The following is a 24,437-nucleotide window of genomic DNA, read 5'->3' as shown; positions in this document are numbered from 1 at the left end:
CCAAATCATAGAAAAACAAACATAGACTGCCCACCACAACTCATGCCCTGACCATACTAAATATTGACAAAACAAAGGTCAGAACGTGACGAGTGATCAATTGTGATCTATCGCAATTGCCGATCAGCTGTTAGAATGCGTTAGATTGAAGGTAACAGTCAGATTAGTCTACAGGTAAAACATTTTTTTTAAATAAACACTGGCTGTTGTTGACAAGATTAGGCCTATTCAGTTCATATCCTTCTTATTAACATATGATTCAGAGATTGATATTAGGACCCCATCCTCAGTATCCTATTCCAGCAGGCTATTTGGTCAAACAGAAGCACTTCTTACCTCGAAATAGCCTCACGATTCATGTTACATAAATTACATAAATTGTCAATTTGAACTAAGCAAGCTGCTATACTGTTCATTTTACATATTGACCGGGCTACTGTAGGCTATCAGGGGCTATAGAATACCTGCATCTAGCTAACCAAAGCATGGAAAAATTCAATTACAATCCTAAATCCAGATTTGAGTTAGTAGGCATAGCCTATGCCTATTGAAATTAGAAGTCAATCTCACAAATAGGCCATTTATATCAGTTTGTAGTCTTACCATCTGGCACACAAGAAGGCACAATTGTCACGTTCTTTCAAAATCGAACCCAGAAGCAGACCAGGACAAGGAGAGTAGGAAGAAGGTGAGTATTTATTTACAAGTGAATGTGAATGGGTAGATATATCCAGGTGGCGTAGCGGGCAGCGGTGGTGAGTTGATGGGAGTAAATAGGTGGATCCAATGGGGTAGCGGAATCCTCCGATGACCAGGCGGGAATGGGGTAAATGATCCGGGTGAGTAACTGAAGACAGAACAAACGGAGGTAAGTTTAAGGCAAGCAATACGTTAAAAAAAACGACAAAACAAATTCTATCCAACTTGAGGCTGATACTAATGGCACAACATACTGTTCATGGCTAACGATCCGGCAGGGAATGGATGTCAGGTCCGGGCTTATGAAGAGGAGATATGATGATCAGGACCAGGTGTGCAGATAGCTGATGGGATACAGGTGCGGGTAATCAGAACTCCCAACTGGCTACATTGCCCGGCAACCAGACAGGGTGCGTTCCAGGATGCCGGAAAAAACACTCCAGGACAGAACACAGGCAAAAAACAGACTCAGGAAACGGGATTCGTGACAACAATTGCCATAAAATAGCCCAACTTTCGTTTTTTGAAGTTCATCCAAGTGTTTCTTGCACAGAGATTTCAAGATCCTCTATCCAACTTTCATCCCTCAAACTCTACTGTTGGATTTATCTATAGTTATGCACATGCGCATAAGGGATTTATTGACAATTAAGATTTTATTTATTAGGATCCCCATTAGCCGACAGCTAGTCTTACTGGGGGACGACACATAATGAAAAATATATTACAGACTAAATACAATTTACATACATTTTAAAACAGTAACATGTAGTGTGTGTGTGTGCATCTATCAGTTACACATACATGTCAGTACATGCACACAACATAGCAGTCAAACGAGTTAACATCCATTGATGGAAAATGATCTGCAGAGTTTAATAAAGGCAACAACAAAAAAATTCGTGAGACATATTCAAATTCCTTTATTAGTCACGTTAGCTCACAATAGTAATTATTTTGATGGAAAGGCGAATTTAGCTTCTGATGTTGTTACAAGTCGATATTCCTTCTTTATTCGCTCGATAACGTTATGGAAAATAGGTTTATAGGCTAAACGTGGCAACTCTCCTCTGGCTGTTTAAAAAAATGTCTAGTTTTAAAAATCTTGTGTGCGGGTTTTGAATAGTCTTTGGGTTAGACATTGTTGCTGGACCTGGCAACCCTGCTGCACACCCTTCTCCAGAAAGTTGTGGGTGGCATCGTTTTCTTTTCTTTTACCAACCTCAAATCTGATCAGGACAGGACATTGAACGTGGACAGCACTCAGACCACCACCACGAGGAAGTCAATTTATGTCGGTTTTGTGGACTTTTGGCACATATGTATGAGTTTAGAGTTTAGATTCATTCTAAATATGTTGTACACTGTCACTCGAAGTTAGTTTCATTTTCGTTATGAAATTCGCAATCAAATGCACAGTTTAGTCTATATATTTATATAATGCTAATGAATTGTAGACCGCTTTTTAAATAGCCTACAATGTTTCAGTTAGTTGTGAGCAATATAGAACCATTTACAAAGATAGGCTATTTACAAATGGTCTGTATCAATGCGTCGAGGAAGGTACGTCTCATTCATTTGAACTTCAACATAATGGATAATCTGTGGTCACACACCATAACTAAAAAGTGTTAGTCACACACGACATCTCAATACAGTAATATCTTGGGTTATGAAAGGATCGTTTGCAGTTGTACTAACCTCAAGGCTTGTATAAATTATACTATTCAAGGATCAGTCATTCAAATGAACAGCAAAAATTACATTTAGTAGATTTGGGTTCGAAGTCAGAAATATCCTAGGCCTAAATGAAAGTGGGATAAAGGGATTTAAATAATTGTAGTAGTCGGCTAGTGGTGCATAGATGCCATGGCAAGCACAGAACAGTCTGCTGTTGACTATATCCAAAATGGCAGAAGACTTCTTGTGGATAGCCTTGAGAACCACTCCCTGGTTATTGACAACTTGCATAAGCACAACGTGCTCCATCAGGAGGAGGTATCTTATCTGTCCTCCATGTATGAGAAGTCTGATAGATCCAGAAAAATGCTGGACATGACTGTTTGCAAAGGGGAGGCTGCCTGCTATGAGCTTTTGAAGATATTGTACACCACCAGGACAGTTTCACTCAAACAAGATATGCATTATTGGATCAGCTGCTTTTCTTTCAGAGATGACCCAAAACTACAGAGTGACTTCACTCCTACTGGTATGTGATATTGGCAATTAAATCTGATTTGCGGTAACGTAACACCAACTGTAAAATTGTTATAGAGCGTACATTACACATCTATACGCACTATGCAAAGCATAAACATCACATCATAGCTACATAGAGCATTATTACAGCTTAAAGGGGAGCAACATCCAAAACCATTCATTTATTATTTTTACTAGAACTCCATGGCTCAGTTATAGACAGTGGGTCAGGACCCACTCCTCTACCCTTTAGCTAGAGCAAGTGAGTGCCTGACTCTGCTAACTCTGCCTTGCCACCAGACTTCCTCAGCCACTGATTTTGTTAGAGCTTTAGTCATTTAGATATAAAACGTCATAAAGCCATAGCAAAATGTGTCTAATAATTGCAGGAAATGACCTCTAAAACGGCTAAATTGATCTAAGCCCTGTGGAAAATGGTTTAGAATCGCAGGAATTTAACATTAAAAACAAAAACATTTTCTCTCCGCCCACCACGAGGGTGGTCTCTGTGATATGACACATCTTGATTGACATTATGACACCTCATCAAGCCCAACTAACTCCTCCACGCTGCTTCGTCTTCAAACGAAACATTCCCAGTATCAATGTGAATCAAATCGTTAAGCTTTAACAATACCCCATGTAGCTATAATGCAATGTGTATTATGTGCTTATAGATGCTTTATAATATACAGTACATGCAAATTATTACCCAAATCTCTTAGAATCAATGGATAGCAAGTCATTTTATAATAAAACCCTATTTGACACTTGAGTGGTTCAGTTATCTGCCAGACATTTTATTTAATGCTCAAATCATGCAATTGTCCTTGTTTCCTTATTGCTTCATCTTTCTTTTCTAGATTCCAAACTTGGCTTCAAGTACATGAGGCAGTTGAAATTGAAAGCGATTCGGATTTATGAAGCAAGACAAAAAAAGCGCATGTATTGGCTAAAAAACAGTTCTACATTAAAACCATTCACATACATACCTCTTGTTTTGGACCCCGACAGAAGTTTGTTTCAAAAAAGCAAGATCTCCAAAAACAAGGCCTACAAAAAATCTCGCTCAAAAAAACTTCAAACTTACATTCCAGCATTCAAGAGAAAATTATCCCCTGATAATTTACTGACAGGAAATGAGAAAAAAATTCTGCTGGTTGGAAAACCCGGGATAGGTAAGACTACAGTTGCCCAGGAGATTTTGAATCTTTGGGCACAGAAAGAGGACAATGTGGTGAGCTACATGTTTTACTTCAATGAATCCTTGATGAGGTCTATGTCCCACTCTGATGACCCCACGACTCTGAAGTCACTTTTGTTTGGCAAATACGTCAAACCAGAGGAAGGGATTGAGGAGATTTTGCAAGATATGGAACATAATTCTGAAAATGTCATAATTGTGTTTGATGGAATCATGGACACAATCAGCAATTCTGTAGTGAAGCGCATTTTAGAGAAAGACCTTCTGTGTGATGCTAAGATTGTGACCACATGCAGACCAGAGGCAGAAGACTGTGGGTTTCTGTCTGACTGGCCATCTTATCGAGTGGAAGTACACGGATTCAATGACGCGTCAATCAGATCTTTCTTTAGGTGGATGTTTGATACAGATGAGGATGCCATTTGCAGAATTTTGAATAACCCTGAACTCTTTAGTCTTTGTCATGTCCCAATGTACGCCTTCATAGTGACTGCCTGCATCTGTTTGAGTGTTTCTAAAGATCATCCTTGCACTGTAACAGAAATTTATGTACAGATCTTGCGAGATATCTCGAAAATACACAATGACCAAACTACAGAACACTTGGGTGAATACATGCATCGCCAAAAGGAGGCCCTCAGGTCTCTTGCTGAAAGCGCTTACCAAGCAATGCTGGGCAAAACAGTCAACGTGACAAGATTGGATGGCGAAGACCACAGTGTGGTAGATGCTTTTCTGACGTCATCTGTTGCCAAGGACACATCAACATCATCTTGGGCTTTTCTCCACAACACAATGCAGGAGTTTTGGGCCTCTGTTTTTCTGTTGATGACACCAGACAAAATCACCCAAGTCCTTCAGCAGTGCCAGACCGAAGAAGGAAAGTACTTGAAGCACATTTTCTCGTTCTTGTGTGGACTTTCTAGTCAGTCCAATAACATGGTTGAATCAATTAAATTCTTGATTTCTGAGGAAGAGGTGAGAGAACTATCTGACCAGTACATTGAAAAGATCATAGACTCATTCATCTACTGTGAGACACAGCCGGACCCTGATGAATCCAATTCAGATGTTGATATGGAAAATCTCCTCTTCATTTGTCAATGCTTGTATGAGCACCAGTCACCTGATGCCTGCTTACTCCTCCTAGAAAAAGTGGGCTACGAGTTTAATCTCAGTGGAGAACAGCTTGATCCTCAACAGTGCTGTGCAGTGTCATATGTGATCAGCCAATCCAAAGACAGGAATGTTCAACTGGACCTGGAAGACTGCTCTTTGTCAGATCCAGGACTAAGGCTGATTCTCAGGGCTTTGGAAAATCTCACAATGCTTAGGTATTACTCTTCTTGCTATTACAGAGCTTGATAGTAGCCTTATTTCTATGACTTCATCCATGCATCACAATGACATCCCGTAAATATACAGTCAGGTCCATCATTATTGGCACCCTTGGTAAAGCACCGAGCTATATTGTATGCTTAAAAATGTTTGGATATTGTATTATTTTATACTGATATACACTATATGTGCAAAAGTATGTGGACACCTCTTCAAATTAGGGGATTCGGCTATTTCAGCTATACCTGTTGCTGACAGGTGTATAATATTGAGCACACCGCCGTGCAATCTCCATAGACAAACATTAGCAGTAGAATGGCCTTACTGAAGAGCTCAGTGACATTCAACATGGCACCATCATAGGATGCCACCTTTCCAACAAGTCAGCTTGTCAAATTTCTGCTCTGCTAGAGCTGCCCCCGTCAACTGTAAGTACTGTTATTGTGAAGTGGAAACATTTAGGAGCAACAATGGCTCAGCCGCAAAGGGTTAGGCCACACAAGCTCACAGAACGGGACCGCCAAGTGCTGAAACCCGTAATGCGTTGAAATCGTTTGTCCTCGGTTGCAACACTAACTACCAAGTTCCAAACTGCCTCTGGAAGCAACGTCAGCATAATAACTGTTCGTCGGGAGCTTCGTGAAATGGGTTTTCATGGCCGAGCAGCCGCACACAAACCTAAAATCACCATGCACAATGCCAAGCATCGCTGCTGGAAAGGTGTAAAGCTCCCCGCCATTGAACTCTGGAGCAGTAGAAATGTGTTCTCTGGAGTGATGAATTACGCTTCACTATCTGGCAGTCCGACGGGCAAATTTGGGTTTGGTGGATGCCAGGAGAATTCTACCTGCCCCAATGCATAGTGCCAACTGTAAAGTTTGGTGGAGGAGGAATTATGGTCTGGGGCTGTTTTTCATGGTTCCGCCTAGGCCCCTTAATTCCAGTGAAGGGAAATCTAAACGCTACAGCATACAATGACATTCTTGATGATTCTGTGCTTCCAACTTTGTGGCAACAGTTTGGGGAAGGCCCTTTCCTGTTTCAGCTTGACAATGCCCCGTGCATAAAGAGAGGGCCATACAGAAAAGGCTTGTCGAGATCGGTGACCTCAACTCCATCAAACACCTTTGGGATGAATTGGAACTCTGAGTTCACCCAACATCAGTGCCCAACCTCACTATGAATGGAAGCAAGTCCCCCGCAGCAATGTTCCAACATTTAGTGGAAAGCCTTCCCAGAAGAGTGGAGGCTGTTATAGCAGCAAAGGGGGACCAACTCCATATTAATGCCCATTATTTTTGGAATGAGATGTTTGACGAGCAGGTGTCCACATATTTTGGGTCATGTAGTGTATTGCACCCTCCCTTGAGAGGATAATGTCACTGAGGCTTTTTCTAAAATGTTTTATGAGTTTGGAGAACACAAGAGAGGGATCATAGCCCATTCCTCCATAGAGAATCTTCCCAGTTCCTCAATATCCTTAATCTATACTCTTACATTTCAGCTTCAATTTCCACTGGGCACAGATGTTAATTCAACGTCTATTCCATGTTGAAATGACGTGAAAACAACGTTGATTCAACAAGTGTGTGCCCAGTGGGAGGTTTTCAATGGTATTCAAGTCCAGAGACTGAGATGTCCATTACAAAATGTTGATTTTGTGGTCAATTAACAATTTCTTTGTGTATTTTTGATTAGTGCTTGGGGTTATTGTCTTGCTGGGTGGGATATCCACTTGTGGCCAAGTGTCAGCCTCCTTACAGAGGCAACCAGGTTTTTGGCAAAAATGTCCTGGTATTTGGTCATGTTCATGATGCCCTTGACCATAACAAGGGCCACAAGACCAATAGAAGTAAAATAGCTCCATAACATCAAAGATGCACCACCATATTTTACCCAACCGGATCTCATAGTTTCACTTTGGGATTTGCTGGAATTTAATGAACGTAGTTACAGGGTTCATTTCGCGTGGTTATAGGTTTTAAACAGAAACAACTCAAACGGTTAAGTTTAGGTCGAGTGATTAAGGTTGGGGCTGTGGGTTGGGGAAAGCATAATTAGATAGTAATGCAAATGTTCACATTAGGGCTGTCCCCGACTAAAAGTAATATTGGCCGACCGCAATTGATTTGATTGTGCCTCCTGGCTGAAAATTGCTGCGCTGTGTTAAGTGACTGTGTGACTAGCACCCGTTGTCTTTCTCTCCTCCCTGCTGCAGCGACCGCCACACATCTTTAGCGCTGTCTGTGTTGCTGAAGCTGCAACATAATTACAATCATTTCTGACTGAAAAGTTACCGAAATCCCTCATTTGTTTAGAAAAAAACATTTCCTCAACCCTTGCTCTCTTTACGTGACACATGTATGCTTCGCATGCAAGTGACCATTGAGGCCTGACCCATAGCATAACATAATCACGTCAATAAATTGGTTGTAACAAACTCTGAACACCGTAACACACGTGACAGCCAAATAGATGCAGAAGGACGTGACAAATAAACTCGAAACGGGGGAATGTTTACTGGTTGCACAGGAGGTAAATGGCAAGTCAGATGTGTGGAATAATTGTGATTAGTTGTGGAAAATACTGGAGATCAAGAAAAGGAAGGTATGGAGCAAGTGCTGCGTGCAACAGTCGCATTCATTCGTGAATGCAATTTCCGCAATGGAACAGTTTAGCCCTATTTATTGTTTATGCTAATTATTCAATGGTCGCTTTGTTATTATATTTTAAAACTAAAATGCTTGATTGCATTTCACATCATGAATGACACATATGCTGTGTGATGACATGATTAATGATTTATACAGTAGCCTATGTAAATATTGAAATGTAGGCCCAAGTAAGTTACGCTATTTAGACTAAACAGGATGCGCTCTTAGGCCTACAGTACAGCTCGATGGTGGTTTTTCAAAGCTGCTATGCTAACGATAATGACATTACTTATTGTTATAATGATCGTCATAATAATAATAACAATAAGAAGGAGGTCAAGGAAAAAGGAGGGTTATTATGGTTATAAACATCATTTCCCGGACAATTTGGAACCGTATAAACAACACAAAATAAATAATGAATTATACCACCGAGGCCTGGTCTAATGAAAAAAGGGCAAAGCCTTTATTACAGCATAGTAAATATTAAAAACAGCAGAATTTATGAAATTGTTGGGTGAGGCTCAGTGCTCATCGAATCAGTAGGCTATTAAGCAAACGCTCAAACAGGCCGGAAGCAGGATATGTCTTATTTCTGTAGGTATATATGGATGATTTATAAAGCCAGGCACATTTAAGAGTTGTTGTGCAAGGCGGTCCTTAGTTGGCAAATGTTGTCATCAAAGAAAGAGAAAGATTTACAATTCCGATTTGAATGTTCAAAATGTATTTTCCCAGTCTGACTTCCCAGCTGGAATGCTTGCAGTTAGCCACTGTCACTGATTCCTTCCAAACAACTCATTATTGAATTGCGATTTCCAACTTGTTGTGTAATGTTTATGTCCAAAAAATGTAGGGCTCAAACCCCCACCTGCCCTGAATGATAGGTCACCACTGGGTATGAGGTACTTTTCTGCATATGCTTCCGTTTTTCAACGCCAAACCCACCACTGGTGTGCGTGGTCAAAGAGCTCTATTTTCATGTTATCTGACCATAGCACTGCCTGGAGTTTAATAAATGGAATTGGCACTTAGATTGGAACCAGTGCTATGTTTAGATGACACAAAAATATAGGTATTTTTGGCCACGCACACCAGCAGTGGATGTGGCCTTCGAAAGAACAATTCACATGCAGAAAATACATTAATCCCTACTGTAAAATATGGAGGTGGATATTTGATGTTATGCGGATATTTTGCTCCACTGGTCCTGGGGCCCTTGTTAAGGTCAATGGCATCATGAACCCTGTACCAGGACATTTTAGCCAAAACCTGGTTGCCTCTGCCAGGAGGATGAATCTTCCATCAAGACAATAACCCCAAGCACACATCAAAATCCACAAAGAAATGGTTAATAGACCACAACATCAACATTTTGTAATGGTCATCTCAGTCTTCGAACTTGAACCCCATTGAAAAGCTGTGGTTTGAATTGAAGAGGGCAGTCCATAAGCGCAGACCAAGGACATCAAGGATCTGGAAAGATTCTGTATGGAGGAATGGTTTAAGAACCCTTTCAATGTGTTCTCCGATATCATAAAACATGTCAGAAAAAGGCGCAGTGTCGTTATCCTCGCAATCATAGGGTGTTGGAGTACTGAAAACATATTTCTTTTAAATAATATAATTTCCCCCCAAAAAATTGCATACAATATAGCTCAGTATTTGTATTATTTATTTATACAGTATTTTCTGCTCTTTATCAAGGGTGCCAATGATTATGTACCTAACTATATAATAACAATGTTCAGTTAGATCATTAATATGCAGTTATATAATTAATATGCAGTATTACATAGAAGTACAATATATATTTTTGTTTTTAACCATGCAATATATATTTTTGTTTTTAACCATGCAATATATATTTTTATTTTTAACCATGCAATATATATTTTTATTTTTAACCATGCAATATATCTTTTTTATTTTTAACCATGCAATATATATTTTTGTTTTTAACCATGCAATATATATTTTTGTCTTTAATCTTTATTCTGTTAGACTGGATTCCATTACACAACTGCAGATGTGGAAAGTTGCACTTCGCTCTGGCCTACAGAAAGACTGTGACAATCTGAAATTCACCTGTCAGTCCAAGAGCAAGAGGTGTGGAAGCCAGCAGAAGAGGTCCTGAAGCAGAAGAGACCAGAACATATTCATCTCTGTCTACATGTTGGTCAAGGCACCCAACATATTACCACATCATCAATGAAAATCATCTTTGACCGTTTGTCAAACATTGCAGATATCAGGTAAATGAATGTATAGCCTACATAGCTGGATTTTTTATAATGTCCAAATAGCATATTCTGAATATGGTTAAGATTCCTCTAAATCATTTGAATGACTTACAGATGCTGTTTTAATGCCACTGCTGCTATCAGTATTTCCAATGATGACAAATGTTAGCTCTAATGTTAGGCCTACGTTGATGATACAAGAAGTGTCTCATCTTAACATTCTTTTAGGTTCATTCCACTCAATGATCAAAAAACGCATTCATGGAATGAGGACGTGAAGTCATTGCAGATGGATCTTTACATACAAGGAGCTCTCTATGAGGTGACGACAGGACAGAAATGCGTCGAGGGTTTGCGCCCTGTGCTTGCACATTTGATTCACTCTGACTCTATAGAGGAACAGAGCAAATTCGTGGTTAGTCTGTACTCAAAGGCCCATGACACGCAGGAAGGACTTCTACCAGTGTTGCAGCCTGTTTTCCAGACAACTCCTGCAGTATGGTACATAGACCTCTCTGAGAAAGGAACCTCTGGCATCCTTCAAGTGCTGACATTTCTGAATGTAAAGAAACCAGTTGAGCTGTGGTGGTCGGATGAAGAGAGCGAGAGGGAATTGACCATTTTCCTTCAGTGTCTACCCTACATTTCAGAGCTGAGGTGAGTCTATGGTGGTGTAAATATCTTGAATATGTTATCCCTGGATCTGAAGGTTCTTTGAGAATAACCCCCAAAAAAGTATGCTACAGAAGACTTGTTTTTGTATCTATCATTGTCTCTTTAATCCGTTGGCATAGATTGAAGGGAAAAGTTGCTTACTATCTCAGTGCAAAATATTATCTGGTGTAAGACAGTAGCGTTTCCCATCAGAGACCCTGACAGTCTATAATCTAATGATATTCTATTAAACACCAAGAGAGGGTTCCGAGAGGTTGTACTGTGAGTGTTTGGGTACATTTTGTCATTAGATTTTTTTTAAACAATTTATTTTCATTCTAAATGATCTAGATTCAACGACTGCATTCCGAACACCAATGATGCTATCAAAGTGCTTGTGGATCTCTTCATCTGTGCAGCAACATTGCAAGGAGAGACGCTAAACATGCTTTCATCAGTATGTGGATACTCAGCTTTCCCCTTTGCTGATCAGGACAACGCTGGACAGTGTGATTTTCTGTTAGATCTGTACCTGCATGTGAGCGACTACGAGACTCAGACAGGCAGAAGTGTCCTTCCAGTGTTACTGCCACTTTACCGGACAGCTCCTGCAGTCTGGTCCGTAGACCTCTCTGAGAGAAAGGCCTCCCTCCTCCTAGAAGTGCTGAAACTCCAACCAGAGAAGAGACCGGTGGAACTGAGGGACTGGTCAGGTGACGAGAGTGACGTGATGAGTTTCCTTCAGTGTCTACCCTACATATCACACCTCGGGTTGGTTTGCTTAAAAAGTTCTGTTATAATCATATCGCTGACGGAGAGTAATTTAGGTGCCACGTGGAATTATGAACGTGAAGCATCTTAAGGCTAAAGTTCTAAGGATACACTTAGCCTCAACATGCTTTTGAGAGCTTGGGTCTGTGTGTTCCTTTTATGTCAGGCTAATAATGTTTTTCTACTGACAGGTTTCTCTCCAGACAGGATGAGGGGGAGCTGCCTGAAGAGTGGAGGATCACATTTTTTCCATGGTCTTGTCGTTTCCTTTTGAAAGTGTTTCTTCAAGGAGCTGTTAATGACATACTGAGTGGACAGAGGTCTGTCGAGGCACTCCTGTCTGCTCTGGGGTTAGCTCATTCATATGACTCTACAGAGAAGTGTATGCTTCTGTTAGATCTGTACTCACATGCGAAGGACTATGAGATTCAAACAGGCAGAAGTGTCCTTCCAGCGTTACAGCCAGTTTACTGGTCAACTCCTGCAGTCTGGTCAATAGACCTCTCGGAGAGAAAGGCCTCCCTCCTCCTAGAAGTGCTGAAACTCCAACCAGGGATGAGACCGGTAGAGTTGAGGGGCTGTTCAGATGACGAGAGTGACGTGAGGAGTTTCCTTCCGTGTCTACCCTACATATCATACCTCATGTGGGTTTGTTACCAACCTGGCTTGTGTTTTTCTCTATTGAATTAACAGTTAACTATATCATGGAACATGAATTGTTTTGAGATATATTGACCAATCATTTATTTACAATTTGATATATTTGCATACATTACAATGTTTTCATGTGTCTTTGACTCCTTTTGATTTTTCACCCCCAGTTGTGACTGCCAGTTCTTCCTGTCTATGTGTGATGCACTCTCTGTGGGTTCTGAGGGAGATGCACTGCTATCCCACTGTCTCCTCCAGGCCCTACACTACACTCTCACATTGTCTGGGTGGTTGCCCAGTGTACGCTGCGAGGCAGTAGGAGCAGTCCTAGGCCAGTCTACTGCTGACGAGGAACTGGACGTCACTCTCACCCCACAGAGTATCTCTCTCCAAGGAGCTAAACTTCTCTTCAAACAAGTGAAAGAGCTTCACAAGCTTAGGTAATTCTATATATACTAACACCCTTAGAGTCTATTGATGCACCGGTGGTGCGTCAATCGAAGAAACATAATTTTAAAAAATCCCCATCAAAATCCTTCAGTTTAAACTAGAAATATCTGGGCTGCGTCTCAATCCACCTCGTCCGCCTATAGTGCTTTTCCACATCTGCGGTGGAAGGTGGCCGAGCTACAGCGGTGTTTGTCAAACCATGAAAAATCCCGAAAAATCTATTTTTCTCACGAAAACAACATCTGAATGGTTTGGCCTACAAACTATTATGACCATTCTATGAAAAGGGGATACTCTCACGAGCACGATGACTCATCTGAAGTTAACTGGTACCGGTTTGTAAAAAATGAATGGAAGTATGGAGGTACAGTAGTTTTGTGCCTTACCCCCAAAAAAGGGGTTAAATATGTGTAAAAAAAAAATATAGAAATATATACTGAGCTTTCTTATATCTCCTAGATATAGGACAGACACTTCAAAATCCTATCCCTTCTGATTTTTTTGTTGTTGCCATTTATGAATGTGTTATTCAATGTGTTTGTATGGGATTTGGTACTAAAGGCCAAATTCTATATTTTAACAAATAATGTTTGCATACATAATTTTTATATATCCCTAAAGGGCTCCTGAAATTCAAAATCAAATAGCTAAATGATCCATTGTATGACTGTCTTAAAACAATTCCATATGTCAGCTTGTAACCCCCACCCCCACCCCACACCTATTCTTGAATGTTATAACATCATTTTTGGTTCTTCTTTCAGAATGAATGAAGTGGCAACAGTGAAGCTATCTAGGATGTCACTTTTGTGCAAAAGGCCAATGATCGTTAAGGAGCTAACCCTGGTCTTATCTAGGCCAAATCCAACAGAACGGGTGCAGTGTAGAGTGATCAGTAATTTAGCTTCACTACTGACAGTGTGGACCGTAAGGAGCTTGGATCTGACAGACTGTCCCATCGAGGGTTACCTTCTTACTACTCTGTTGTGTCATCGGGGTCCGCTCACTATCAGGCAAGTTAGTTTACCTAGTTTGTGCACTCTCAAACAAAATGTCTCTAAATGTGGGGTTTGCGTGTTGGGGATTACCGTTTGATTTGTCGAGGATCCACATTGTTTTCTGTGTGTTACCATCTGCCTGTTTTCCTCCATGGCAGACTAAGTGAGGAGATTCTGCAACAGCTGGCAGTTGTGGTATATGAGGCTCAGAATGAGGAACTGACCCAGTGCTTCCTGGAGAAGGTTGATGGAGACCTGTCTAACTGTAGACTGGACTGGAATGTGCTTCACTACCTGCTGAAGACCACCACACAACCCATCACCATCAACCTCAGGAGGAGCAGAATCAGACAGCAAGACATGCCTCATCTTCTCCCGTTCCTGAATAATATTCACTTTCAAAGGTCTGGTTCAAACAATATGATGATCGCTATCAGGGCCAATTATCTTTGTCTTTCACAGTGAAAATCCAATAACAAACATGTAGCACCTAATACAGCACCTAATGCCTCCTTTTCTGCAGAATGAATTCCCACTTTGAGAGGACAGCTCTGAAAGAAATCCACCAACAACGTGCTGGTCACATGGTGATGACTTTAGTGAGGTCATCAGACGAATGGATCAACTTGAACAACCTGGTCTTGAAACAGGACGACTGTGAAGCCCTGCGCTTTGCTTTACACTACAGTGATGGGGTGAAACTCAACCTGTTGTGGACTGTCATTCCAAAGGAGGAGATGGGGAAGATTCTGACTCTTCTGCACAGGGTCTCTGAACTCAGGTCTTTGTCCACATCACTGTCTATTAGTGTCAATGTTTTTTTTTTTTCTTGTACCCGATTTAAGTATTTGGTTTCTAGTTGATTGGAAAGAGTGAATTACAATTAATTGCACATTATTTTATGTCCACCCATGGTTCTGACGACCTTGCAGGGTCGACAGGAAACTACTCCTGGAGCTCCTCCATGCCTGGACAGGATTGATAACACAAACAGAGGCACCCGCTGCACTGTTGAGGGTTCTGAATCACAAACTGGACCTCTCCTGCTCTTCTGCCATGGATCTGTCAGGGCAGGAGGAAGATACTGTTTTGAGCCTCAGTTCTTGGGACTGCAGGGCCATCTCTGCAGCCATCAATAAAGCTGATGGTGACACAGAGCTGATTCTACACGACTGTCAGGTTGAGGATGCAGGACTAGAGGAGTTTTACAAAGAGTCCATTTTACAAAGAGTCCATTTGAGGTGAGATGCCGTAAGCAGGTTTTTGCATATTCAATTGATAGTCTATTGATAGGGGACTATCCAAATAATGTAGCGCCAAGACGTTACACTCTCGTGAGTGCTTAACTTTTGAATTTCCAGTAGTGACACTGTTTAACTTTGTTCCTTCATAGCCTTGGAAAACCTATTTTGCTGCAGCTCCTTCACCTGGTATTTGTGGGAGATGGAGGCAGGTCAGAGAGACTTGCTTCACTACTATCCAGAGCCCTGGGGAAGGAACTGGACCTCAGTCATACCCCGTTGGACCTGATGGCCTGTTCGTCACTGGCATTGATTCTGGAGCACTCAGAAGGGCTTTCAGAGCTGGACCTCAGCGACTGCCATCTCACTGACACACATCTGGAGTTTCTGCTCACACATCTGCACAAGGCACAAGTCCTAAAGTAGGGGTATTTTCAGATGCAGTACATTGAATTAAGTGGAAGTGTAACGGTTGTCGTCTGGAGATAGAGAGGACCAAAGCGCAGCGTGGTTAGTGTTCATCTTTTTAATGGAAAACTGAACACTTCAAAAACACAAACCGACAACCGAAACAGTTCTATCTGGTGCAGACACACAAAGACTGAAAATAACCACCCACAAACCCAACAGAAAACAGGCTACCTAAATATGGTTCCCAATCAGAGACAATGACTAACACCTGCCTCTGATTGAGAACCATATCAGGCCAAACAAGAAACCCAACCTAGAAACACAAAACATAGAATACCCACCCAACTCACGTCCTGACCAACTAAAACAAAGAAATAACACACAAACTAGGGTCAGAACGTGACAGGAAGGCATATTTTGTATTTTTCAAAGTACTAACCCTTAGTGTGATGACATACAGGATGACATATTCAGTGGTGACATACTCCATGTACATTGGCCACTTTTGGACCAGCACCCTTAAACCATGATCTCTTTTTCAGTCTATGCAATAATGAAATCACTGATGAAGGAGCTGTGCAACTTAACCTATACATGATTGGAAACAGCTTTACAGAAACTGTATGGTGAGTAAAGGAGTGTTGTTGATAATGTCTATGCTTCCTTGACCTAGTTATAACGTGTCTCAATGAAGAACAATCTTTCTCCACAGGCTTTGCAACAACAAGATCACTGAGTTTGACAGCTTCTTGGCGGATAAACGCTACAAACTTTGGCCTGCTCATGTGCCTGGAATGCAGGACCGACGCGTCACAAACCTGGGCTCTATCTCTGTGAGAGAAGAGACCTCTAAAGTTTTTTCAAAGGTAGATTGATTGATTTAAAGAGCAACAGCAGGAACTGCCATTTAAAGTCAGGTTTGCAATCGGTTTGTAAAGTACTGTCTATCATCTTCTCATTCACAGACCAAACCCATTATTAAAGAATTTAACCCTGAGCTAGTTGAAGAGGTTGAAGAAAACAACAAGATTTCCTACAGGTAAACTACCATAGATTGAATCAATTATAACTACTGTTACATCTAAACCAGTAAGTTTATTCCTCTCCTACTTCCAAATTGGAGTTTTCACTCTTAAGCCAACAATCGAACTGCTATGCTTTATCTTGGCCAGGTCGCAATTGTAAATGAGAACTTGTTCTCAACTTGCCTACCTGGTTAAATAAAGGTGAAATAAAAAAATAAAAAAATTCAAATTCATAATATGCACTGATATGATAATGTAACATGCAATATTTCCTAATAACAGAACTGTGGCTTTCTTAGAATAACCATTTCCCCTGTGCCCTGAGACCATCTTTATAATATAAGGCTAATGTGCTTCTATTTTATGATGCTACCCAGGTTCCAGTGTGGGTTTCGTGGCAAGTTCCAGTGCAAAGCTACAGGGCTGGTATTTGGGATGCGGGAGCCAGGTACCGTGGAGTATAGTGTGGACCACTGGGACATGCACATGCTTGCTGACACAGACTCTGAGCCTGCATGTCCTGTGTTTAAGATCAGCTGTCCAGAGGGACATATGTACCAACTGCACCTTCTTCACTGCGAGACTGAGGGTGAGTTTTACTGGTACAAATCATTCCCTAAGTTCTAGACCTCAGCTGAATCTGGTAATGAATGGTGTGGCTGTTGAACAAGTTGAGGAGACTAAATGAATTTGTGTCACGTTAGATTGTAAAACATATATATTCAATGGTTGTAAAGATGGGGAGAGGTCTGTCCGTAATAAAGAGATGCTCTGCTTTTTTGACACTACACTCCATAAAGTAAAGTTTTGTCTTATCTTGATTATTGTCCAGTTGTGTGGTCGAGTGCTGCAAGGAAAGACCTAATGTACAGTTGAAGTCGGAAGTTTACATACACCTCAGCCAAATGCATTTCAACTCAGTTTTTCACAATTCCTGACATTTAATCCTAGTAAAAATTCCCTGTCTTAGGTCAGTTAGGATCTCCACTTTATTTTAAGAATGTGAAATGTCAGAATAATTGTGGAGAGAATCATTGTTTTCAGCTTTTATTTCTTTCATCACATTTCCAGTGGGTCAGAAGTTTACATGCACTCAATTAGTATTTGGTAGCACTGCCTTTAAATTGCTTAATGTCAAACGTTAATGTCAAAAGCTTGTCAAATGTTTTGGGTAGCCTTCCATAAGCTTCCCACAATAAGTTGGGCCATCCAATTTTGGCCCATTCCTCCTGACAGAGCTGGTGTAACTGAGTCAGGTGTCTAGGCCTCCTTGCTCGCACACACTTTTTCAGTTCTGCCCACAAATGTTCTATGGGATTGAGGTCAGGGCTTTGTGATGGCCACTCCAATACCTTGACTTTGTTGTCCTTAAGCCGTTTTGCCACAACTTTGGGAGTATGCTTGGGGTCATTGTCCATTTGGAAGATCCATTTGTGACCAAGCTTTAACTTCCTGACTGATGTCTTTAGATGTTGCTTCAATATATCCACATAATTGTCCTACCTCATGATGCCATCTATTTTGTGTTGTGCACCAGTCCCTTCTGCAGCAAAGCACCCCCACAACATGATGCTGCCACCCCTGTGCTTCACGGTTGGGATGGTGTTCTTCGGCTTGCAAGCCTCTCTCTTTTTCCTCCAAACATAACAATGGTCATTACAGCCAAACAGTTATATTTTTGTTTCATCAGACCAGAGGACATTTCTCCAAAAAGTACACTCTTTGTCCCCATGTGCACTTGCACACCATAGTCTGGCTTTTTTTTATGGCGGTTTTTGAGCGGTGGCTTCTTCCTTGCTGAGCGGCCTTTCAGGTTATGTTCATATAGGACTCGTTTTACTGTGGATATAGATAATGTTGTATCTGTTTCCTCCAGCATCTTCACAATGTCCTTTGCTGTTCATCTGGGACTGATTTGCACTTTTCGCACCAAATTACGTTAATCTCTAGGAGATAGAACGCTTCTTCTTCCTGAGCGGTATGATGTGTGGTCCCATGGTGTTTATACTTGCGTACTATTGTTTGTACACAGGAACATGGTGCCTTCAGGCATTTGGAAATTGCTCCCAAGGATGTGGAGGTCTACAATTGTGGTTCTGTGGAGGTCTACAATTGTGGAGGTCTTGTGGAGGTCTACAATTGTTTTTCTGAGGTCATGGCTGATTTCTTTTGATTTTCCCATGATGTCAATCAAAGAGGCACTGAGTTTGAAGTTATGTCTTGAAATACATCCACAGGTACACCTCCAATTGACTCAAATGATGTCAATTAGCCTTTCAGAAGCTTCTAAAGCCATGACATCATTTTCTGGAATTTTCCAAGCTGTTTAAAGGCACAGTCAACTTAGTGTATGTAAACTTCTGACCCACTGGAATTGTGATACAGTGAATTATAAGTGAAATAACCTGTCTGTAAACAATAGTCGGAAAAATGACTTGTGTCAACTTGTGCTCAAATGAACAGCAAACTTGGTTTAAAAAAACAGATAAAGCAACACCTCACGGCACAACACCTCTCCCCAATTTGACCTAGATAGTTGGTGTGAATGTATTATATATGTACTGTAGGCTCTGTGTGCCTTTTTAAATGAGATTTTTTAATTGATGTAGTTCTGTCCCTGAGCTGTTCTTGTTTATTAATGTTCTGTATTATGTCATGTTTTGTGTGGACCCCAGGAAGAGTAGCTGCTGCTTTTGCAACAGCTAATGGGGATCCTAATAAAATACCAAAAGTTTAAGCACTTTTTGAAATACCCTTTTTTCCCAACGATATATGTGTTCAAACTTTTCAATCCACAAAACACGTGTAAGTTAGAAATGGTAAGAAAGCGTCTGGAAATATTCAAGATGGTAGAACTGATTGTTTGTTGGTGTGGCTGTCTCGTTATTTTCCAGTCTACGCAGCTGAGGCCTTGTCTGTGGCTCACATATGGAGCAATAGTCTGGAGATTCTGGTACCTATTCGGGTGACACATTCACATGTGATTATAAACATCAATGGGCTCTCCAGATGGACTTTGTTACGCCGCAAGCCAAAAACAAACAAAAAAATCAATGGGCAGGTGCTTCTTTTCCTGGAGCTAAACGTTACAGAAGGACAACACAGGCTCTGGGTGTACCTATTGTCCCGCAGTGTGCCATACACTGAGGTAAATATTGCACGTCTTTATTTTAATGCATTCAGTCCATATTTCAGCTCATTGAAATCTCAGTGCATCTCCAACCCCATCCAATTACAATATCAACCCATACATCTGTGTTGTTACCACTGCATGTATCAGGTATGAAGGGAAGACCCAGATGCAGACCACGTCGAATAAACAATAGTTTCATGTTTCAACAGGGGCAGGCAATAGACAGGTCAAGGCAGGCAGGGGTCAGAGAACCAGAGGTCGGTCAGCGGTACCGGACAGCAGGCAGGGTCAGGGTAAGGTCAGAGGTCGGTAATCCAGAGGGTGGCAGAGGTACAGGTCAGCAGGCAGGCTCAGGGACAGACAGTGGCCAGGCAGGCGGGCTCAGAGTCAGGACAGGCAAGGCAAGGGTCAAGACCGGGAGGGCAATAAAAGAGAGACTATAAAAAGCGGGACCTGAGACACTAAACACTGGTTGACTCGAACAAACAAGACAAACTAGCACAGACAGACAGAAAACACGTGTATAAATACACAGGGGATAATGGGGAAGATGGGGGACACCTGCAGACAATCACAAAGACAGTTGAAACAGATCAGATTGTGACAGCATGACATCATTTTAACAGCGGTTTCAATTTAACTAAAATTTAAAAGATTTGCAATTTTCTTAAGTCAGTATCCATTTACAATATGTAGTTATTTAACTAGGCAAGTCAGTTAAGAACAAATTCTTATTTTCAATGACTGCCTAGGAACAGTGGGGTAACTGCCTTGTTCAGGGGCAGAACGACAGATTTGTACCATGTCAGCTCGGGGATTCGATCTTGCAACCTTTCTGTTACTAGTCCAACGCTCTAACCACTAGACTATGCTGCCGGCCATGTATCTATCAATCTCTACTCATTCATAGGTAATAAAGCGAAATAAGAAGCTGGAGTTCATCCGTGCTTGCTCTGACTGCTACCTAAGGCCCGAAGCCCGATACAGAGTGACCTCAGACCTCGAACAGGGCTTCAGCGTCCATCCCAAGGTTAGAAATTGCATAAAGAATGTTTTATGTGTGTTAATGACTATGATTTAAAATCAAATCAAATAAAATGTTATTAGTCACATGCTCCGAATACAACAGGTGTAGTAGACCTTACAGTGAAATGCTTACTTACCAGCCCCTAACCAACAATGCAGTTGAATTGTTTTTATATATAATATATAAGAAATCAAAGTTACAAGTAATTAAAGAGCAGCAGTAAAATAACAATAGCGAGACTATGTACAGGGGGGTACCGGTACAGAGTTAATGTGAAGGGGCACCGGTTAGTCGAGGTAATTGAGGTCATATGTACATGTAGGTAGAGTTATTAAAGTGACTATGCATAGATGATAACAACAGAGAGTAGCAGCAGTGTAAAAGAGGGGGAGGGGAGCAATGCAAATAGTCTGGGTAGCATTTTGATTCGATTTTCAGGAGTGTTATTGCTTGGGGTTAGAAGCTGTTAAGAAGCCTCTTGGACCTACAGTAGACTTGCAGAGAGAACAGTCTATGACTATGACTAGGGTGGCTGGAATCTTTGACCGTTTTTAAGTCCTTCCTCTGACAACGCCTGGAAAAGAGGTCCTGGATGGCAGCAAGCTTTGCCCCAGTGATGTACTAGGAGGCCGAGCAGTTGGCATACCAGGCAGTGATGCAACCAGTCAGGATGCTTTCGATTATGCAGCTGTAGATCCACCATAGTCCCTGTGCCCAAGAACACTAAGGTAACCTGCCTAAAAGACTACCGACCCGTAGCACTCACATCTGTAGCCATGAAGTGCTTTGATAGGCTGGTCATGGCTCACATGAACACCATTATCCCAGAAACCCTAGACCCAGTCCAATTTGCACACCGCCCTAACAGAGTACCAGAACCTCCAGGACGTGTTCAGCAAGGCCCGGGCCACTTTGCTTCTGCCGCACTGACCCAATGACTGCGGGATTGACCTTCTCCCTAGCACCACGCCGCCCCGGGGACGCTTGTACTCTCTGTCAGGACTGGAGCCCGCAACACCCTTCCCTGCTCTGCCACGGACCTATCACCATTTGAGTGTTCCCTGGGATATCAGCCCCCGCTCTTGCCTGAGCAGGAAGAAGAGGTTGGTATGCCTTCTGCCCAGATGTTTGTCCGCCGCTGTCGTCGTACCTGGAGGAGAGCCCAGTCGGCCCTCCTCAAGACCACCTCCAGGTATCTACGACAAGCGGATCGCCATTGGACAATGGCTACCCGGTATCGTCTCAGGCAGAATGTATGGCCACCCGGGATCTGCCCCGGATGGAATCCCGCAAACTCTCCACCATGGTTTATCGGCCCGTTTCCCATCCAAGATTATTAGCCCCTCTGCTGTTCGTCTTCAGTTGCCCCTTACCCTTTGTATACATCCCACCTTTCATGTGTCCAGAGTTAAACCCATGTCTCACAGCCCCTTGTCTACTATTTCCAGGCCCACCACTCTCCCCCACCTCATCAATGACCAACCGGCTTACATGGTGGGGCGTCTCCTGAAGGTTATTTATACCTGTGTTCTGTTTGACTGTTGCCAGTTTGTTTTGTTTCGTCAAGCCCACCAGCGATTTTTCCCTCTGTTCCTGTCTCTCGACTGTTCCTGTTTTCTAGTTTTCCCGGTGTTGACCCCATCTATCTGGATTACTGACCCCTGCCCTTGACCTGTCTTTTGCCTGCCCCTGTTGCATTAATAAACTGTTGTTACTTTGACGTTGTCTGCATCTGGGTCTTACCTTAAAACGTGATAGTCGGAGGGCATAGTGGGATTTCTTATAAGCTTCCGGGTTAGAGTCCCGCTCCTTGAAAGGGCAGATCTACCCTTTAGCTCAGTATGGATGTTGCCTGTAATCCATGGTTTCTGGTTAGGGTATGTACGTACGGTCACTGTAGGGACAACGTCATCGATGCACTTAATGATGAAGCCAATGACTGATGTGGTGTACTCCTCAATGCCATCTGAGGAATCCCGGAACATATTCCAGTCTGTGCTAGCAAAACAGTCCTGTAGCTTAGCATCTGCTTCATCTGACCACTTTTTTATTGATTTGAAGACGTTTCATTATTTACTGTGCTGTAATGTAATATAATCTAAGCTAATAGGTAAGGAAAAGTTTGTATGTTTGTTTACAGTACCTCATCCATTGAGACAACACGTCATTACTGAGCCTCACCTGTCCTCTATGACCAATAACTTAGCTTTTTGTATTAAAACCCACTAGGTTTTTCTCCTCTAGATATGCTTAAATGGGCATATAATATTTAGCAGGTTTGTCATAAGTGATTCTCTTTGACCTCCCTTTCTCTGTCAGGAGAAAGATTTGCATATTCATAATGGCCCAGATCAACATGCCACATTTACAGTCCTCTTGGACAATACAGTTACCAAATTGAAGCTGATGATTCAGGAGCTCAAGAGGATGGGGCGAAAGAAGGTGTGGAAATGCCAATGGTTTGAACCGATATTTCTAAAGCCAGGTAACTGTTATCTCACATCTCTTTATAGCCCTACAACTATCTTTCCCCTACCTGCAACTGATTGAACAGATTTTCATCTACCTGCAAATAAACCAAAAACATGCTAATTTCCACTGTATTTGGAAAACATTTGGAATAAGAAACCAGGGATGTGTGTGTTTATTGTTTTTTTTTCCCCAATAGGCAGCAATCTCACAGAGTCGGACTGGTTGCAGAATCTGTGTCGCATCCTGGAGCACCTGTCAGCCAAGGAGATCAAGAGGCTTAAGTTTCTAGTCAGAACCTCAAAGGAACTCCCACAACCCAGTATCTCCAGCCATGACCTGGGGTGCTTGGAGGAGCTCCACGATTTTGCAGAGCTAATGGTAAAGAGCTGGGGGATGAATGGCTCCATTTCAGCCACTCAATTGCTCATGAAAGAACTGCCACGCAAAGACGAAACAGTGACATCCTTGCTGATGCCCTTCCTGGAGCAATGTGTGGCGCTAAAGGGGGAGTGAGAGTCAGTGGTGTGAACAGCCTTAAAGGACCTTGGTTTCCCTCAGGGTTCTATACTAGAAGCATCAGGAGAAGGAGAGTTGAAGAGAACTTTCACACTGTTTTGGCTGGAGGCAACAACAACCCTAAGGAGAAGGCAGACCGACATTGTTGAACAAATGTCAGATAATGAGGTTCATTGTGTTATTTGCTCAGATTTGTGCTCTTTTGCATGACAAATGTCTCCACTGTGTACTTGGTTAAAAAATATGTATGTGTGTGTTCATATTTTTAAGCATTCAAATGTACTTTATATGATATGAATATGTTCTCCCTGTATGATATTTTAAAGTTGCTCAGAGTTTTTACAATTGTTATTTTTGTTCTAGTTCAATAAAACATTTAGAAAAAAACAAATAAGTTATTTTTCTTCTGAGTTGACATCACAATCCCTCCATCCAATTATTTTTAAACATGCTGTTTTGTTGAAAGACTACTAAAGGAAGCTTATTGGGGTGAAGTGAAGAGAAATTAATTAACAGGGACAGGTGGTGGTACTTATAATTTGTCTTGCACAATAGTGTCGTGGAAATTCTTACACGGGGACACTCGAAGTCAATCTTAAATGAATCCTCCTTTATTTGTCAGCGCGCTGTTCTTCCAGCAGTTGTCTTATATACGGCTATATACACACAAGTTATATTTGCATGATTTAGCATAATTACATTAATCATTAGCGTTTTGTTTAATTCATGTGACCCACCAATACTGGTTCAT

The 24,437-nt window shown here is 41.7% G+C and overlaps 1 protein-coding gene and 1 long non-coding RNA gene across 5 annotated transcripts; one reads left to right on the top strand and one right to left on the bottom strand.

Moving 5' to 3' along the window:
- Positions 1-677: 677 nt before the first annotated feature.
- Positions 678-1,252, bottom strand: LOC135561164 (uncharacterized). Its single transcript, XR_010459263.1, has 2 exons — positions 954-1,252; positions 678-847 (listed from the first exon to the last, which is right to left on the bottom strand). It is a non-coding gene; the product is annotated as an uncharacterized LOC135561164 (long non-coding RNA).
- Positions 1,253-1,867: 615 nt separating this feature from the next.
- LOC115144020 (uncharacterized) lies at positions 1,868-24,068 on the top strand. 4 transcript variants are annotated; one of them, XM_065002425.1, is made up of 20 exons: positions 1,868-2,908; positions 3,762-5,436; positions 10,099-10,349; positions 10,566-10,994; positions 11,343-11,762; positions 11,954-12,406; positions 12,584-12,853; positions 13,628-13,876; positions 14,020-14,265; positions 14,385-14,642; positions 14,794-15,102; positions 15,255-15,524; positions 16,056-16,139; positions 16,226-16,379; positions 16,479-16,552; positions 16,916-17,127; positions 19,433-19,686; positions 20,582-20,701; positions 23,018-23,183; positions 23,367-24,068. In XM_065002425.1, the coding sequence occupies exons 3-20, from the start codon at positions 10,306-10,308 to the stop codon at positions 23,681-23,683; spliced, it is 4,329 nt and encodes a 1,442-aa protein (XP_064858497.1). In that variant the 5' UTR covers positions 1,868-2,908; positions 3,762-5,436; positions 10,099-10,305; the 3' UTR covers positions 23,684-24,068. The 4 variants fall into 4 exon arrangements, with proteins under 4 accessions (XP_064858497.1, XP_064858499.1, XP_029540474.1 ...); XM_065002427.1 differs by lacking the exon at positions 20,582-20,701; XM_029684614.2 differs by lacking the exons at positions 1,868-2,908; positions 3,762-5,436 and adding an exon at positions 7,897-7,975.
- The last annotated feature ends 369 nt before the right edge of the window (positions 24,069-24,437 follow it).

This window comes from Oncorhynchus nerka, linkage group LG16 (genome assembly GCF_034236695.1).
Source record: "Oncorhynchus nerka isolate Pitt River linkage group LG16, Oner_Uvic_2.0, whole genome shotgun sequence".
Classification (NCBI taxonomy): domain Eukaryota; kingdom Metazoa; phylum Chordata; class Actinopteri; order Salmoniformes; family Salmonidae; genus Oncorhynchus; species Oncorhynchus nerka.
The sequence above is the reverse complement of the archived record's forward strand: the minus strand, read 5'-3'. Positions and strand labels throughout refer to the sequence as shown.